The 12,596-nt window shown below is 60.6% G+C and overlaps 2 protein-coding genes across 2 annotated transcripts; both read right to left on the bottom strand.

Annotated features, from left to right (window-relative positions):
* Positions 1–375: 375 nt before the first annotated feature.
* Positions 376–1,484, bottom strand: LOC116781925 (basic proline-rich protein-like). The gene is made up of 3 exons (XM_032677736.1): positions 1,466–1,484; positions 955–1,174; positions 376–835 (listed from the first exon to the last, which is right to left on the bottom strand). Exons 1-3 carry the CDS (start codon positions 1,482–1,484, stop codon positions 391–393), a joined length of 684 nt encoding a protein of 227 aa, XP_032533627.1. The 3' UTR covers positions 376–390.
* A 72-nt stretch (positions 1,485–1,556) lies between these two features.
* NAA40 (N-alpha-acetyltransferase 40, NatD catalytic subunit) lies at positions 1,557–11,208 on the bottom strand. The gene is made up of 8 exons (XM_032677740.1): positions 11,081–11,208; positions 9,097–9,192; positions 8,953–9,005; positions 5,713–5,808; positions 4,516–4,674; positions 3,635–3,718; positions 2,711–2,788; positions 1,557–1,963 (listed from the first exon to the last, which is right to left on the bottom strand). Exons 1-8 carry the CDS (start codon positions 11,084–11,086, stop codon positions 1,828–1,830), a joined length of 708 nt encoding a protein of 235 aa, XP_032533631.1. The 5' UTR covers positions 11,087–11,208; the 3' UTR covers positions 1,557–1,827.
* Positions 11,209–12,596: the final 1,388 nt, after the last annotated feature.

Raw genomic sequence — 12,596 nt, forward strand, 5'->3', positions numbered from 1 at the left:
GGGGGTGGGTCAGCGACTGAGGGGACACGCCCCCTTGCAGTAGACCACGCCTCCTAGCAACAGACCCGGCCCCCTGGCAACAATCCCCGCCCCTAGAGAAGGTCTCGGACAGGACAGCCCCGCCCCCTGGCAACAAGCTCCGCCCCTGAATAGTGCCCGGAAATAAGCGGCCACACCCCACGAAACAGGCCCCGCCCTCGGAGAGCGGTTCCGCCCCCTGGTAAGAGCCCCCACCCCCCCGAGACACCCCAAAAACCGAACAAACCCCGCCCCGAGAGAAGGAGTGGAGCTGCCACACCCCCAGAAACAGGCCCCGCCCCTGACAACAGGCCCTGCCCCTGGCAACCAGCCCCCAACGATACCCGACCCTCAGAGCCGCGTGTGACGTCATCAAAAGCGGACAGACACCGGGGAACAGGAAGCGGCTCCAGGGCCTTTATTGGGGGTCGTGGGGGGGGCATGAGGGAGGGTCCCATCGGCGCGCGGGGCCCGCTCGGTGGTCCCGGTCCTGGGGTGGTCCCAGTCCTGGGGGCTCCAGTGCTGGTGGTCCCAGTAGTGGCGTCCCGGTACTTGGGTGGTCTCGGTGATGGTGGTCCCAGAACCAGGGTCCCCGTCTCGTGGGGTTCCGGTGCTGGGAGGGCTCCTGGTCCTGGGGGGGGGTCTTGGTCCTGGGGGGTCCCGGAGCGGGTGTTCCCGGCGCGGCGGGGGGAGGAGGAAGGGGGTGGTGGTTCCCGTCTCACTCCTCCCGCTTCTTGTAGTCGCTGAGGTGCGCGAGCACCCAGGCGGCGGGGCCGAGGCAGGACAGGAACATGGCGACGAAGCCCACCACGCTCTCCTGGGGGGGGCACAACCCCGTCAGACCCCGCCGTGTCCCCCCCGCCCCCTCCCAAGGTCACCCCGCGACCCCCCCCCCACCCCGGGGCGGGAGATCCCCGCACCCCCCCCCGCACTCACCGCGGCCCCGAGCGGGCTCTGCGGCGGCCCCGACACGATGCCGCGCGGGGCCGGGCCGGGCCGGGCCGCGGAGCGAAGGAGGGAGCGGGCGGAGCGGACGAGCAGCGCGGCGGGCGCCATGGCGGCGGGGGCTGTGACGTCACTTCCGCCGGAAGCGCGCGGACCGAGCCCCCTCCACCGAGGCGGCTTCCGGTCTGTGACGGGAACGCCCCCAGCCGGGCTTGGCCACGCCCATTGAGGTGAAACCACACCCACTGTGATGAAACCACACCTTCCTCTCAGTGTAACCCCTCCCCGCGCATAAGACACGCCCCCTCACAGGCCACGCCCCCTATAGCGATTCATCTCTGCCTAGTGAAGCCCCGCCCAGTGAAATGAGACCACGCCCCCAAACACGGGGGTTTTGGCGCTGAGGCTCCACCCCCCAAACGGGCCACGCCCATCAGTAGAAGCTTTGCCTCCTGAGTTTAGGCCACACCCCCAGGTCAGGCCCCACCCCTTAAGCCCAGACCACGCCCCCAGGGGGTCATTATTGCCCCCAGGAGGGAACTGGGGGGAAAAGGAGGGGGTAACGGGGGGGGGGGACAAAAGGAGCCCCCAGCCAAAGGTCCACCGTAATTTATTTGTGCCGTACAAACAAACCCGCCGAAAAAAACGAACAGAAAGGAACGAAAAACCAAAAAAAAGGGGGCAAAACGCCCCTTCCGGCCCCAAACTTCACCTGTGCTCCCCCCTCCTCCCCCGCAGAGACGTTTGGGGGGGGGCAAAGGGGGGGTCTGTCACCCGTTTGGGGGGGTCCCAGCAGGGCCAGGCCGCTCCCCCGTGGGCGGGGGGTGGTTTGGGGTGAAATCCCGGGCTCGGGGGGGGGGGGGCTCAGTGGCAGCAGCCCCCGCAGGGGCCCCCCCCGGGGTGGGGGTCCCCGAATCTGGTGCTGCGGCTCAGGATCTCGTAGGACGAGTCGTCCCCGCAGCAGCCGGACACGCTGGGGGACGTGGGGTCCACCTCGAACCTGGGGGGGGACAGAAAAAGGGGGTTTAACCCCGGAAAAAAGGGGGGGGAAACTTCCCAAAAGGAGTTTAACCCCCTCCCCAAAAAAGGGAAGTTTAGCCCCCTGGAGAAAGGAGGTTTAAGCCTCTGAAAAAAGAGGGGGTTGAAATTCCCCAAAAGGGGTTTAACCCCCCATAAAAGGGGTTTAAAGTCCCCACAAAAGGGGTTTAACCCCCCATAAAAGGGGTTTAAAGTCTCCACAAAAGGGGTTTAAAGTCCCCATAAAAGGGGTTTAAAGTCCCCACAAAAAGGGGCTTAAACCCCTACAAAAGGGGTTTAAAATCCCCACAAAAGGGGTTTAAAATCCCCATAAAAGGGGTTTAAAATCCCCACAAAAGGGGTTTAAAATCCCCATAAAAGGGGTTTAAATTCCCCACAAAAAGGGGCTTAAACCCCTAAAAAAAGGGGTTTAAAATCCCCACAAAAGGGGTTTAAAGTCCCTATAAAAAGGGGTTTAAAATCCCCACAGAAGAGGTTTAACCCCCCATTAAAAGGGGTTTAACCCCTGAAAAAATCGGTTTAAAATCCCCCCAAAAAGGGGGTTTAACCCCTGAAAAAATCGGTTTAAAATCCCCCCAAAAAGGGGACTTAACCCCCGAAAAAAGGGGGTTTGACCCTCCCAAAAAGGGGTTGAACCCCTCCGACCGTGGGTGCCCCCCGGGGGGCGTTTTGGGGGCAAAAGGGGCGGGTTTGGGGCAGCAGCACTCACTGCAGGGCCTCCCGGAAGAACTGGAACGCGCCCAGGTTGTGCTTGAACACCGTCAGCATCACCTTCTTCATCTGCGTGCTGGGGGCACCCCAAAAACAGGCTCAGTTCGCCCCAAACGGGCTCAGTTCACCCCCAGAATGGCTCAGTTCACCTCAAACAGTCTCAGTTCACCCCAAAAATGGCTCAGTTCATCCCGAACGGGCTCAGTTCACCCCGAAATCAGCTCAGTTCACTCTGAAACTGCCTCAGTTCACCCCAAACTGCCTCAGTTCACACCAAACTGCCTCAGTTCACCCCAAACTGCCTCAGTTCACCCCGAAACTGCCCCATCTCACCCCGAAACTGCCCCATCTCACCCCAAACTGCCCCATCTCACCCCAAACTGCCCCATCTCACCCCGAAACTGCCCCAGTTCACCCCAAAACTGCCCCATCTCACCCCAAACTGCCCCAGTTCACCCCAAAACTGCCCCATCTCACCCCAAACTGCCCCATCTCACCCCAAACTGCCCCATCTCACCCCAAACTGCCCCATCTCACCCCAAACTGCCCCAGTTCACCCCAAACTGCCCCAGTTCACCCCAAACTGCCCCAGTTCACCCCAAAACTGCCCCATTCCACCTCAAACTCACCCCATACAACCCCAACCCCACCCACTCCACTCCAAACCTGCCCAAACCCACCCATTCCACCCCAAACCCGCCCCAACCTCACCCATCTCATCCCAACCCCACCCATTCCATCCCAAACCTGCCCCATTTCACCCAAACCCACCCATTCCATCCCAAAACTGCCCCAACCCCACCCATTCCACCCCAAACCCGCCCCATTCCACCCAAACCCACCCATTCCATCCCAAAACTGCCCCAACCCCACCCATTCCACCCCAAACCCGCCCCATTCCACCCCAAACCCCCTTTCTCACCTGTTGGCCACAAGCTGTAGGATCTGGAGCAGGAACTTGCCCAGCCCCCTCCTCCTCACCCGGCTCTCCAGCTGCACCTCGTAACTGCGGGGGACCCCAAAAGCCGTGAACGACCCCAAAAGCCGTGACCAACCCCAAAAGCCATGACCGACCCCAAAAGCCATGACTGACCCCAAAAGCCATGACCGACCCCAAAAGCCATGACCAACCCCAAAAACTATGACCAACCCCAAAAGCCATGACCAACCCCAAAAGCCATGACCAACCCCAAAAGCCATGACCGACCCCAAAAGCCATGACCAACCCCAAAGGCCATGACCAACCCCAAAGGCCATGACCGACCCCAAAAGCCATGACCAATCCCAAAGCCATGAATAACCCCAAAAGCCATGACCGACCCCAAAAGCCATGACCAATCCCAAAGCCATGAATAACCCCAAAAGCCATGACTGACCCCAAAAGCCACGACCAACCCCAAAAGCCATGACCAACCCCAAAAGCCACGAACAACCCCAGAATTGCCCATTTCCAGGGGTTTTTGCCCTGGCCCAGCACTCACCAGTACAGCACCTCATAACTGCAGGAGGACCCCAAAAGCCATGACTGACCCCAAAAGCCATGACTGACCCCAAAAGCCACGAACAACCCCAAAAGCCATGACTGACCCCAAAAGCCATGACTGACCCCAAAAGCCATGACCGACCCCCAAAGCCATGACTGACCCCAAAAGCCATGACCAACCCCAAAAGCCATGACCGACCCCAAATCCATGACCAACCCCAAAGCCATGACCGACCCCAAAGCCATGACCAACCCCAAAAGCCACGACCGACCCCAGAATTGCCCGTTTCCGGGGGTTTTTGCCCCGGCCCAGCACTCACCAGTACAGCACCTCGTCCCCGGCCTCGACGTCGAAGCGGAAGTGGGAGAAGGCCACGGGGGCCGTGTCGGGGTCCCGGGCCAGGAGGTACCAGGCGCGTTCATCCCGCAGCTCCTCCCGCTTCTCCCGCTCCTTCCAGCCCCACTCGCTCTGCTCGTACCTGGGTCGGGGTGAGAAACGGAGATTTGGGGCAAAAAAATAAGGGTTGGGGGCAAAAAAATAAGGTTTGGGGGCAAAAAAATAAGGTTTTGGGGCAAAAAATAAGGTTTTGGGGCAAAACCCGGCGATTTCGGGCAAAACCGAGGTGGGAAACACACACACCATGATTTGGGGAGGGGAAAGAAAATCGTAGAGGTCTTGGGGGGGAAAATAAAATCCTGGGGTGAGAGGCCACGGATTTGGGGAGAAAAGCACAAATTCCGACAGTTTTTGCGGGGGGTTGAGATTCCACCGATTTCGGGGGAATTTCCCCCAAATTCGGGGGTAAAATCCCTCAAAATTCTGGCAGCAACACCCTCGTGATTTGCAGGCGCAAGGTGGCACTGGGAGGGGTCAGGTGGCACTGGGAGGTGACAGGTGGTTCTGGGTGGTGACAGGTGGCACTGGGAGGTGACAAATGGCACTGGGAGGGGCCAGGTGGCACTGGGAGGGGCCGGGTGACACTGGGAGGGGCCGGGTGGCTCTGGGGGGTGACAGGTGGCACTGGGAGGGGCCAGGTGGCACTGGGAGGTGACAAATGACACTGGGAGGGGCCAGGTGACAGTGGGTGGGGTCAGGTAGCACTGGGAGGGGTCAGGTGGCACTGGGAGGGGCCAGGTGACACTGGGTGGGGTCAGGTGGCACTGGGAGGGTCCAGGTGGCTCTGGGAGGTGACAAATGACACTGGGAGGGGCCAGGTGACTCTGGGAGGGGCCAGGTGGCACTGGGAGGTGACAAATGACACTGGGAGGGGCCAGGTGGCACTGGGAGGTGACAAATGACACTGGGAGGTGACAGGTGGCTCTGGGAGGGGTCAGGTGGCTCTGGGAGGTGACAGGTGACACTGGGAGGTGACAGGTGGCACTGGGAGGTGACAGGTGACTCTGGGAGGGGCCAGGTGGCACTGAGAGGAGCCAGGTGGCACTGGGAGGGGCCAGGTGGCACTGGGAGGTGACAGGTGACACTGGGAGGTGACAGGTGGCACTGGGAGGTGACTCACAGCGTCTGCATGTTGGCCTTGGTCAGCTCGAAGGCCCAGTCGAGGGTGGAAGGTTCCAGACCGGAGACGCGTCGGCACTCGATGGACACGTTGAGACTGTGGGAGAACCCAGAGGGGACATGGTGGGGACATCAGGGACAGGCCTGGGGACACCGGGAACACGGCAGGGAACACCGGGAACCATCCCGGGGACGCTGGGAACAGCCTTGGGGACGTGCCCGGGGCACCAGGAGGGACCTCGGGGACACCGGGAATACACCAGTGACGCCGGGGAGAGCCTTGGGGACATCGAGGGTGCACTGGGGACACCGGGAACGCGTCAGGGATGCTGGGAACCATCTCAGGGACACGGGAAAGGGCCTCGGGGACACTCCAGGGACACCGGGAATGCACCAGAGGCACCAGCAACAGCCTCGGGGACACGGGAAATGGGCCAGTGGCACCAGGAATGGCCTCAGGGACACAGGAAACAGCCCTGGGGACACCGGGAACACGCTGAGGGCACCGGGAATGGCCCCAGGGACATCAGGAATACGCTGAGGACACCGGGAATGGCCCCAGGGACACCGGGAATGGCCTCAGGGACACCTGGAAAGGCCTCAGGGATGTTTGGAACACGCTGAGGACACTGGGAATGGCCCCAGGGACACCTGGAAAGGCCTCAGGGACACAGGAAACAGCCCTGGGGACACTGGGAACATGCTGAGGACACCGGGAATGGCCCCAGGGACATCAGGAATGTGCTGAGGTCACAGGCAGTGGCCCCAGGGACACCGGGAATGGCCTCAGGGACACCTGGAAAGGCCTCAGGGACACCGGGAACACGCTGAGGACACTGGGAATGGCCCCAGGGACACCGGGAATGGCCTCAGGGACACAGGAAACAGCCCTGGGGACACTGGGAATGTGCTGAGGACACCGGGAATGGCCTCAGGGACACCGGGAATGGCCTCAGGGACACAGGAGACAGCCCTGGGGACACTGGGAACGTGCTGAGGACACCGGGAATGGCCCCAGGGTCATCAGGAATACGCTGAGGTCACAGGCAGTGGCCCCAGGGACACCTGGAATGGCCTCAGGGATGTTTGGAACACGCTGACGACACTGGGAATGGCCCCAGGGACACCTGGAATGGCCCCAGGGACATCAGGAATATGCTGAGGTCACAGGCAGTGGCCCCAGGGACGCTGGGAACACACTGAGGTCATCAGGAATGGCCCCAGGGACACCTGGAACGGCCTCAGGGACGTTGGGAACACGCTGAGGACACCGGGAATGGACCCAGGGACATCAGGAATACGCTGGGGTCACAGGCAGTGGCCCCAGGGATGTTGGGAACACGCTGAGGACACCGGGAATGGCCCCGGGGACACCTGGAACACGCTGAGGACACCAGGAATGGCCCCAGGGACACCTGGAACACGCTGAGGACACTGGGAATGGCCCCAGGGACACCTGGAACACGCCGAGGACACCAGGAATGGCCCCGGGGACACCTGGAACATGCCGAGGACACCGGGAATGGCCCCAGGGATGTTGGGAACACGCCGAGGACACCGGGAATGGCCCCAGGGACACCTGGAACACACTGAGGACACCGGGAATGGCCCCGGGGACACCTGGAACACACTGAGTACACCGGGAATGGCCCCAGGGACACCTGGAACACACTGAGGACACCGGGAATGGCCCCAGGGACACCTGGAACACGCTGAGGACACTGGGAATGGCCCCAGGGATGTTGGGAACATGCTGAGGACACCGGGAATGGCCCCGGGGACACCTGGAACACACTGAGGACACCGGGAATGGCCCCAGGGACACCTGGAACATGCCAAGGACACCGGGAATGGCCCCAGGGACATCAGGAATGTGCTGAGGACACCCGGAATGGCCCCGGGGACACCTGGAACACGCCGAGGACCCTGGGAATGGCCCCAGGGATGTTGGGAACACGCCGAGGACACTGGGAATGGCCCCAGGGACACCTGGAACACGCCGAGGACACCGGGAATGGCCCCAGGGACACCTGGAACACGCTGAGGACACCGGGAATGGCCCCAGGGACACCTGGAACACGCCGAGGACACCGGGAATGGCCCCAGGGATGTTGGGAACACGCTGAGGGCACCGGGAATGGCCCCAGGGATGTTGGGAACACGCCAAGGACACCAGGAATGGCCCCAGGGACACCTGGAACACACTGAGGACACCGGGAATGGCCCCGGGGACACCTGGAACACACTGAGTACACCGGGAATGGCCCCAGGGACACCTGGAACACACTGAGGACACCGGGAATGGCCCCAGGGACACCTGGAACACGCTGAGGACACTGGGAATGGCCCCAGGGATGTTGGGAACATGCTGAGGACACCGGGAATGGCCCCGGGGACACCTGGAACACACTGAGGACACCGGGAATGGCCCCAGGGACACCTGGAACACGCCAAGGACACCGGGAATGGCCCCAGGGACATCAGGAATGTGCTGAGGACACCCGGAATGGCCCCGGGGACACCTGGAACACGCCGAGGACCCTGGGAATGGCCCCAGGGACACCTGGAACACGCCGAGGACCCTGGGAATGGCCCCAGGGATGTTGGGAACACGCCGAGGACACTGGGAATGGCCCCAGGGACACCTGGAACACGCCGAGGACACCGGGAATGGCCCCAGGGACACCTGGAACACGCTGAGGACACCGGGAATGGCCCCAGGGACACCTGGAACACGCTGAGGACACCGGGAATGGCCCCAGGGATGTTGGGAACATGCTGAGGACACCGGGAATGGCCCCGGGGACACCTGGAACACACTGAGGACACCGGGAATGGCCCCAGGGACACCTGGAACACGCCGAGGGCACCAGGAATGGCCTCAGGGACACCAGGAATGTGCTGAGGACACCCGGAATGGCCCCGGGGACACCTGGAACACGCCGAGGACACCGGGAATGGTCCCGGGGACACCTGGAACACACTGAGGACACTGGGAATGGCCCCAGGGATGTTGGGAACACGCCGAGGACACCGGGAATGGCCCCAGGGACACCTGGAACATGCTGAGGACACCGGGAATGGCCTCAGGGACATCAGGAATGTGCTGAGGACACCCGGAATGGCCCCGGGGACACCTGGAACACGCCGAGGGCACCGGGAATGGCCCCAGGGACACCTGGAACACGCCGAGGACCCCGGGAGCGGGCCCGGGGCCCCCCCCGGGCGGGGCGGCACTCACCCGTTCCGGTCGTACTTCTTGAACACGGGGAAGGCTTCCAGGGGGTCTTGGAGCTGGAAGAGACCAAAGAGCAGCCGAGAGCCAGCGGGGGGGTGGCGGTTGCCAGCGGTGCCGGGGGGTTGGGCCGCGCTTTGCCGCACTCACTTTGTTGGCGGCCTCGACCTTGGCGCAGACGGCGGCCATGGCCGCGCGCTCCTCCAGCCGCCGCTGCTTCTTCTCCTTGGCCCTGCTCGACTTCCTCTGGGCAAACACACCCCCAAAAAAAAAAAAGAGAGGAGAGGAGAATCACCCCGAAAGCCCCCCCCGTGGCTGCCGCCAGCGGCGCGGCCCCAAAATCGGTCAAAAACCAGAATAGTCGAACCTGGCGGGTCTAAAAAGCGACAGGTTGGGAAGGGGGGGGTTGGACCTAAAGCCTGGCAGAAAAGAGGGGTTTTTGGGGTAAAAACCAGCATTTTGATGAGCACAGAAACTGTTCCGATCACCAGGGAAGTGTTGCCTGAAGAGTTTTGCCCCAAAGTTAATAATCGTTAGTTTTATAAATACTTTCACGTTATAATTCATATTATATGTAATGTGTTCAGTATAACACAAATAACATATATAACATACATATAATAACATCCAATATACTTAATCATTAATTTTATAAATACTGCTACTCTATAACACAGATTACATATAATGTGTTCAGTGTGACACACATAATATACATAATATATATAATAACATCCAATATATTTAATCATTAATTTTATAAATACTGTTACTCTATAACACAGATTACATATAATGTGTTCAGTATGACACACATAATATATGTAATACATATAATAACATCCAATATACTTAATCATTAATTTTATAAATACTGTTACTCTATAACACAGATTACATATAATGTGTTCAGTGTGACACACATAATATACATAATATATATAATAACATCCTATATACTTAATATAAAATATGCTATGTTTATGTACTGTGTTTTTTATAAATATCAATAAATTAATTTGGGGGTTAAAAGCAGCGTTTTGATGAGCACAGAAACTGTTCTTATCACTGGGGGAGTGTTGCCTGAAAAGTTTTGCCCCAAAGTCAATAATCATTAATTTTATAAATACTTCCACATTATAATACATATTATATAAAATGTGCTCAGCATAACCTACATGACATACATACAATAACATCCAACATACTTAATATAAAATATATTATGTTTATATACCATATTTTTTATAAATGTCAATAAATTAACCTGGGGGTTAAAAGCAGCGTTTTGATGAGCACGGAAACTGTTCCTATCACTGGGGGAGAGTTGTCGCTCAGGGGGTTAAATTTGAGGGGGTTTGCCCCAAAATCCGTGGGGTTTTAGTAAAGTTGATGGTTGTTACATGGCACGAGCCAGGTGACACCGAGCAGCAGCTGCACAAAAATTATGACCTTTAAATGGTTTTCTCCTGAATTTGAGGAGTTTTGACAGCAGAAATTACCAGCGCCAGGTCTGCTCAGGGCAGCCCCAAATTTGCACAAAATGTCTCAAATTTCTTCATAGGAGCCTCCAGACCCCTCAGAGAGTCCCAAGCATCGTCCCGAGAGCCCCAAATGTCCCAAAACCTCAACAAAGGTCCCAAATCTCCACAGGGGAGCCCCAATCCCCTCAGAGAAGCCTCTTATTCCCTCATAGGAGGCCCCTCAGAGCCCCAGACCCCCAAGAAAGGTCCCAAATCCACTCAGAGTAGCCCCGTATCACCTCGAAGAGCCTCCCCATCCGCTCGGACGGCCCCAAATCCCTACGAATGGTCCCAAACCTCTACACAGGAGCCCCCAGAACCCCTCAGAGGGTCCCGAACTCTCGAAGGTCCCCAGATCCCCTCATGGTAACCCCCTGTCACCTTATGGGAGCCCCCACACCCCCTCGGACAGCCCCAAACCCCCACCCAAGGTCCCAAATCCCCTCAGAGAATCCCCCGTATCCCCTCGCGGCGGGTCGCCCCCCCCCCTCCACCCTCTCAGACGGCCCCAAACCCGCTCAGCGGAGCCTCGCAGGCCCCGCCCCCGCTGCCTTTCCCCTCAGGCCGAGCCCCCCCCACCATCCCCGGGGCGCGGCGCGGCCCCCGCTCACCCCCATAGTGGCGTCGGCGGCGGCTCCTCACGGCGCGGGGGGCGCGGGGGGTCTGAGGGGGCGCGCGCGGGGGGCGCCCTATTTGTAGTGGGGGGGGGGGGGCGGGGGGGAGGGGGGCAGAGAGCCCGCGGGCGGCGGTCAGCGCGCACGCGCGGAGCGGGAAAGGGGCGGGGCGAAGGGAGGGGCGGCGCACGAGGGGGGCCGCGCGTGCGCGGAGGGGCGGGGGGAGCGCGGGGGGGAGCGGGCTCGTGGCGGCGGCGCGGGGCGCGAAGGCGGCTCGGCGCTGATTGGCTGAGGGAGGCGGGAGGGGCGGGGCGGGAGCGCCGGAGGCCACGCCCCCTCTCTGCTCTGAGGGGAGAGGGGCCGCCATTGAGGGACCGGAGGGAAATGGGGGGCCCAGAGGTCCGTGAGGGACCCACAGACCCTGGGACGGTCCCATAGACACCAGTAGTGGAACCAAACCCAGATATGGAGCCAAACCAGACCCTGGTAGGGCCCCATAGACACCACTGCAGAACCAAACCCAGCTCCACAGCTCCCAGTACGGACCCACAGCCCCCGGGATGGCCCCACAGACACCAGTACGGACCCACAGACCTGGTATGGCCCCACAGACACCAATATGGATGCACAGAACTTGGTATAACCCCACAGACACTGGTATGGTCCCACAGACCCCAGTAGCGTCCCACAGACACTGGTACGGGACCGGACCCAGCCCCAGAAACCCCAGTACTGACCCCAGCACAAACGTACTCCCACAGCCCTGGTACAGCCCCACAGATCCCGGTATGGAACTGAACACGGTCCCACAACCCCTGGGATGGTCCCACAACCCCCGGGATGGCCCCCAGTATGGCTCCACAGACTCTGGTATGGCCCCATAAACACCAGTACGGAACCGAACACGGCCCCACGGCCCCACGGCCCCACAGCCCCCAGTGTGGCCCCATAGCCTCTGAGACAGTCCTACAGACCCCAGAATGGACCCATAACGCAGCCCCATGGACCCCAGTGCAGCCCCACAGCCTTCAGTCCACTCCCAGCTCTGCCCCATAACCCTCAGCCTGCCCCCAGCCCTGCCCCACAGCAGCCCCACAGCAGCCCCACAGCCCCCAGCCCTGCCCCACACCCCCACCATGGGGGCACCCCACACCCCACAGATGCCCCGTGGTGAGAACACCCCACACGGAGGGGGGCAATGGGAGGGTTGGGGTCTGTGAGGCTGAGGGGGGGGATCTCCATGGCCCCCCCTGGCCCCACAGACACCCCTCAGCCCTATAACAGCCCCCTGACGCCCTCCAGCAGCCCCGACCCCCCATCCCCACAGAGGGACAGAGCTCCAGCCCCACAGCTACCCCTCAAGCCCCATAACAGCCCCCTGACACCCCCAGTACCCCCTGAGCCCCCCCAGCCCCATAACAGCCTCCTGACACCCCCAGTACCCCCTGAGCCCCCCCAGCCCCATAACAGCCCCCTGACACCCCCAGTACCCCCTGAGCCCCCCCAGCCCCAT

Source organism: Chiroxiphia lanceolata, unplaced genomic scaffold (assembly GCF_009829145.1).
Source record: "Chiroxiphia lanceolata isolate bChiLan1 unplaced genomic scaffold, bChiLan1.pri scaffold_96_arrow_ctg1, whole genome shotgun sequence".
NCBI classification, from domain to species: domain Eukaryota; kingdom Metazoa; phylum Chordata; class Aves; order Passeriformes; family Pipridae; genus Chiroxiphia; species Chiroxiphia lanceolata.

Coding starts and splice junctions, on each gene's coding strand:
- LOC116781925 (XM_032677736.1), bottom strand. Junction 836..954: donor AGAGCCCGCTCGGGGCCGCG/GTGAGTGCGGGG, acceptor TGCCCCCCCCAG/GAGAGCGTGGTGGGCTTCGT.
- NAA40 (XM_032677740.1), bottom strand. Junction 2,789..3,634: donor CTACAGCTTGTGGCCAACAG/GTGAGAAAGGGG, acceptor GGGTGCCCCCAG/CACGCAGATGAAGAAGGTGA. Junction 1,964..2,710: donor TTCTTCCGGGAGGCCCTGCA/GTGAGTGCTGCT, acceptor GTCCCCCCCCAG/GTTCGAGGTGGACCCCACGT.